General features: G+C 31.2%; 1 protein-coding gene across 1 annotated transcript; it reads right to left on the bottom strand.

The window, feature by feature from the left end:
* Nucleotides 1-597: 597 nt before the first annotated feature.
* LOC145846070 (E3 ubiquitin-protein ligase ari-1.1-like) lies at nt 598-5432 on the bottom strand. Its single transcript, XM_082952993.1, has 2 exons — nt 3904-5432; nt 598-766 (listed from the first exon to the last, which is right to left on the bottom strand). The coding sequence occupies exons 1-2, from the start codon at nt 5430-5432 to the stop codon at nt 598-600; spliced, it is 1698 nt and encodes a 565-aa protein (XP_082809119.1).
* Between the last annotated feature and the right edge of the window lie 340 nt (nt 5433-5772).

Here is a 5772-nt window from a genome sequence, read left to right on the forward strand (position 1 = left end):
GTTTTTACAACTATGTGCAATAACTTTAATAAAAATAAGGTCCTTAGGTATAATAGGTTAGCCATAGATTTTATAAATTTCAAGTTTTCTAAATCTTTTCAGGTTTTTTTTTTAATTTTTTGAGGCTTTCAAATATCTTACATCAGCTATAATAAGCTTTGATCATACTACTTCAGCTACAGTATATTGTTAACTGGTTTTGTTTTTATTGAAACTACTAAGTCAGTTGCAACAAGTGGCATCTCTTTGTTAGGGGGTGCAGCAGATTGACATTGTTGACTTAAAAAATCCCCTAGTTTGAAACACTTATATTTAAAACATAATGATATTATGAAAAAATGGCAAATTTTTCAGAAAAAAAAAGTTGAACATACTTGTTCGATTAAATAATAAAGAAAATATTAAGAAATAATAAAAAAAAAATATCTTATACATATATCTTATACCTATGTATATCATCACCCTTTCTTAACAACTATAGCTACTTTTATTTTTATTTATGTACATGTAAGTTTCTGTATTTGCATAAATTTACTAACTTAATTTTATGACTTGTCTAACTAATTATAAAAAACAAAAAAATATCATGCAAGTAACTTAAAAAACGAAGTTGCCCCTGCTCAAGTTTTTCCTGCTCGAGTTTCTTCCGCTCGAGTTTTTCCTGTTTAAGTTGTTCCTGCTCGAATTTTCCCTGCTCGAGTTTTCCCTGCTCAAGTTTTCCCTGCTCGAGTTGACTCTGCTTGAGTATTCCCTCCTCAATTTTCTTCTGTTCGAGTTCAATTTTTCTTAATGTTCTCGGGTTGTAGTGAATCTTTAACAGCGATCATGATTTAATTCAAATGGTGCTGGAAGTTCATGCAACTCCAGAATTCAACTTTTTAACATATTTTGTACTGAAAACTTGTAAACATTTAAGATTCAGATGACACAGATTTAGCTTGCAGCTCCAATTTTACGAACGTTTTGAACATCAAACATTAAAATTAGAAAAAAAAAAACTAGTTTAGCAGGGAAGCTAACGACGTTCATGTACACATTTGGCTGTATTTTTGTACAACTCTATGATAACATAACTTTCTTGTTTTTAAAGCTAATATAAAAAAACTATCGTTTTAAAGATCAATTCCTCAGCTTTAAAATAAAGTGATTTTGACGTAGTTTGGGGGAGTACAGCTGAAGTAGGGGCATATATAAAGCAGGGTGTTTCAGGGCTTAACCTCTTAAATCAAAAATAAATAGCATGTTTTATTTTTTAGATGGAGCTACAGCTCAAGAGTTCCACCCAACGCGACGCCCCTGGTTGCAACCAAAAAAGCTGTAGTTACCAATCTACAAACAGTAAAAAATATTTACTCTAACTAAAGCTACGGTTTGCTGGTATGATCTGTTGACTAACAAGCAAATATACTATATTAACAGACACTTTTTAAAAATAAGTTGTGGTTTTTAAGTTTTGTGTTAATATTAACAAGTTGATTATAGTGACATTATCACTTCTCCCTTTTTGTCTATTTTGAGCTGTTTGTGGGATTTTTTGTGGTAGCTCTTGTAAAAAAGAGTAACAAGTAAGTGTGAAATGAAAATCAAAAGCTAGAGGTTACGGTGTGGTGTCTATGGTAGACTATGGTTTTCGTAGTCAAAACTGGCAATTATAGATTTAAAATGGTTTTTAGATATTTTTAAATTAAACTCATTATTTAATTAACTTATTTGAAAAAATTAGTATATATTTTTAATTTAAGTTTTTATAACTATAATACTAGCTCATAACAGTGCTTACACGTAAATTGTGTGCAGATCAGTAATCAAAAACTATCTCTCCACTAATCTATCGACCATAGTTATGTGCTTTCACACTCTATCTTTCTTTAAGCACAGGTTTAATATTTTGATTCCTGGACAATTGTTAAGTGGTAAGCGACTCGATAACCGAAAGATTTTTTGTGCACCAGGTCTTAGGACCAAGCAGTTTAAGTTTTTTTTTTCATTCAATTAACTATAATTCAATATTTATTATTCTTTTTTTATTTTCTTGTTTTGAGTCAAGGTCAAATAGCAAATGTTTAACTTCTTAAAACTTAAATGTTTTAAAAATCTCCTGAGGCCGTGTACTTTTAGCATAGTGGTAAGATAAATTCACATCTTAAAAAGTTGTTTTACCTCAAAATTTAATAGTAATAAATAGTTAAACAAATAAATGTAAACAGAAATGTAAATGTGATATTTTTTTTTAATTTAACTACTTAAAAAAGACAAGCAGGATTTTTCTTCTTTCAATGTATTAGAAATGAGTTACTACACTTTAATTAATTATGTAAGTCATAAACTATACTAAGTTTAAATAACCTAAAACTTCAGAAATGGTGTTAAAGAAAACTAAAAATAACTGTTTTGTTTATTTTATGAATATAAATAAAGTAAGTTCTCTAAAGGTGAAACTAAAACTGTATTTTTTATCAGTTACAACATAAGTTATTTCTTGATATTTAAACATTGGCAAATTTTAAAAACTTTATAATTACTTAAAAAGAAAAATACTGTATGTTGTATGTATCTTTAATTTAAATATTTCGTTATGTGAACTTCACACAAAAATTGTTCCTGTAAACTTGGGAAATATCATTTTAACATCACTTTTTATTTTTTCGCTTATCCGCAACTTTATTTTTATTACTTCGTATACGAATATCAGACAGCGCTCGTCTACAGTTTTTAATTTTTCTTAACAGAATCAGAAATAAATTAGCTTCATAAAAATAACCCTTAGAATAGTAGTTTTAAATATTGTCCGTGCTAGTTGTTTGGACAATGACGTTAAACTGCACCCAAGTTGTGTTATTAGAGTACGTTATTAAAATAAATAGAGACCATGCTGAACGAATTGGTAACCGAAAGGTTCCTTAGTACACTAGTTCTTTGGACAAATACTTGAGCGCAATTTTTGTCGCTAGATAAACGATGATAACAATAATTTGTTGCTTTATTTAGAAAATATCGGGTTTGTCGAAGGAATTTTTCGTTGTCAAAAATCCACAAAAAAGTGAATTGTACTATTACTATGTTGTTTACATAAAACACTAGTTTTACAAATCGTTATAATTTTCAAGTTAAAATTTGGTCATAACTAATCTCAAACGCTTTAACTGATAAAAAGATCGGTTTTCAGGAACTTAGTTACAGTTGTAAAAATCTAAATACTAAATATTTTATGATTCATTAATTGTAGGTAACTTAAATTTACATCTTATAAATGTTTTTAAAAACTTCTCTTAAAATTCATTAAACTACAAAGTTAAAGAAACTCAGTTAGTTGCTACAGTAATTTGTTCTAAAACTTATAAGCATTTACTATTTTTAAATTTATGCAATTAAAATGTTAACATAACATGTTGTTTTTAAGTTTTATGTCAAAAGAAGAAAAACAAATAGAACATTTAATTTATTAGCAATAAATATAGTAGCTAAGAATTATTGGATGTCAGTAGAAAATTTATTTTTCTTGAATTTCTTCAACAAAATAACTGTCTGTAAGCAATATAATAACGTGATGTGAAAAATTAAAAGCATATTAGAAAATAATAGAAACACTCAAGTATATCAGAAGATATTTACAAACAGTAATAAAACACTGGTTTTAACGCCAAACTAAGTCGAAATAGTAGAAAATGCTGGAAATGAGTACGTAGCTTAAACATAAGTACACTGCTGCTCTAATTTACTTTAAGTAGTACTTCTAAATATCTTTTTACTAAAAGGAGGTTATTTATCTTAATCAAAAAGCAATATACATTAATCTTAAACTAAAAATTATGAAACTTATTTTAAGTACACTTAAAAGATTGCAAGTTTGCATCAGCTACTCCCTGGTCAAGCTAAAAAATTTAAACATTTATAAATTTCAACGTGTTCTCAGTTTTCTGCTCCTTGACGTAACCAACTAGCTTCTTCGAAAGGTTCTCGCAATACATTACGGTAGCATGCAACTCCTGCATAGTGTGGGGGTCATTCAGCTTGTGAACCTGCCTTTCCAAAAATGCGCTCAATCTTTCGACATTGAATTGCAATTCACCCTGGTTTAATTCTAAGACTGTTTTGGTTGTGGTGCCGTCGCTGAGGTAGTATGCGAGCACGTACGAGTACATGAGGGTGTTGCGGCATTCCTTCAAAACATCGCACGCTTTCTTAATGAAACACCTTTGGTTAAAGTTTGCGGGTCCTTCATTGCCCTTATCAGTTGCGTCAGTATCTTCTTTTTTATCATCCTTTTCAACTTGCAGTGGTTTTTTATATCGTTCGTAGACACTTTCAATTGTAATTTTACTTTCAATTTCGAGACTTTTTTGGTGTCCGGCATAAAAACTATGATATCCCAAGTAGCGATTAAGCGCTCTTCTGCTTTCAGAAACACTAACATGTTCTTCAACTTGCTTGCAGTTGTGTTCAGTACCTGCCCATTTATTCATGCACAACCAGCACATCTCGTATTTACACTTGAAACAAGTCATGTGGTTACATCCCCCGTTCTTTTCAATCTGAGTGTAACAGTTCGGGCACTCTTTGGTGTTGGCGCCGATCCAGTTCGCAGTTTCACTGTCGTTATTGCACTTTTTGATCCACTTTTTAAGCATGTCGCAATCCAATGGGTCGTGCCAATTCCATTGGCAATTGAAGCAGCTTTTGTGTCCCTTGGAGCATTCCACGTTGTAGTTGTTGTGAAACTCTTTACACCTGAATGCTATTTCGCAGTCGGTTCCGGGACACCAAGCAGTGTTTTTGTTGTTGTCCACGTAAGACTGACCAAACAACCGCAAGAATTTCTCCTGGAGGTCTTCATCTGCTAAGGCGTTCAAAATATCATCAAAACTTAGCAGCTGCTCGCAATCTACTCCAGGACATTTAATATCAACAATCCTGTTGTTAATGTTTTCAAGGATAGAATCTTTCAAGCACCCTTTACAAAGCACATGGCTGCATGCAAGCTTTGCTACATCATTTCGGCAGATATCATCCATACAAACATCACATTCCAAATTGGAACAATCAGTTTGGATAGATTGGATTTTAAGTGAAGCCGTTTTATTTCTTTTACTTCTACGTGTTCTACTTCTTTTTCTCTCTGTATTCAAGGCTCCAAGTGCTTTATCAACATCCCAACCGTTGTTTTGAAGCAAACGTCTCGCCTCCGGTTCACTGACACCATCTGCATTAGAAATGAAGTTTTCAACTTCAGATTTTGCGCTTTCTAGAATGACACGTTGTGAAAGCTCCTCGAAGCCTGAATCTTTCGGAAGAACTTCTTGGGCGACTACCATTTCATTTTCACTTTCACAGCCGCTGTAGCTGTTGTCAGAATCACCTATTTCATCTGATGATTCACTATCCGAAGAATTGCTCACATTGTCTTTTGCGGATTTATTTTTTAGCCACTTCATATTTTAATTTTATGTTTTTAAATCTGTATATTAAAATATATTTCATTAGTTATTTTTCAGTAAATACTCAATAGTTCTTTTTAAAACAGAGTTTCCCTACCAAATTTTCATTATTGTCTCATTCTATTAATTAAAAAACATTATTAAACGTTTTTCAATATCATCCTTTTCTAGTTGTTTATCAATTTATGTTTTTGTTTCTTCTTAGTAATTGATTGTCATAGTTGCTCCTTAGCGGTAATATTAACTACTTTGCCACAATTTTAGTGTATAAAACTGTTCTGATTGACCAATAACTGTCGTGATTGGTCCTGAACTATCCTCATCAATTATTATTTTT

The sequence above is a fragment of the Thalia democratica genome, unplaced genomic scaffold (genome assembly GCF_965202585.1).
Source record: "Thalia democratica unplaced genomic scaffold, ktThaDemo2.hap1.1 HAP1_SCAFFOLD_261, whole genome shotgun sequence".
Classification (NCBI taxonomy): Eukaryota; Metazoa; Chordata; class Thaliacea; order Salpida; family Salpidae; genus Thalia; species Thalia democratica.

Bases quoted from the DNA above. Each gene is read 5' to 3' on its own strand.
- LOC145846070 (XM_082952993.1), bottom strand. From the start codon at position 5,432: ATGAAGTGGCTAAAAAATAAATCCGCAAAAGACAATGTGAGCAATTCT. The intron at 767-3,903 runs GTTGAAATTTAT...GAACTCGAACAG, and splicing joins GAGCAGAAAACTGAGAACAC to AAGAAAATTGAGGAGGGAAT.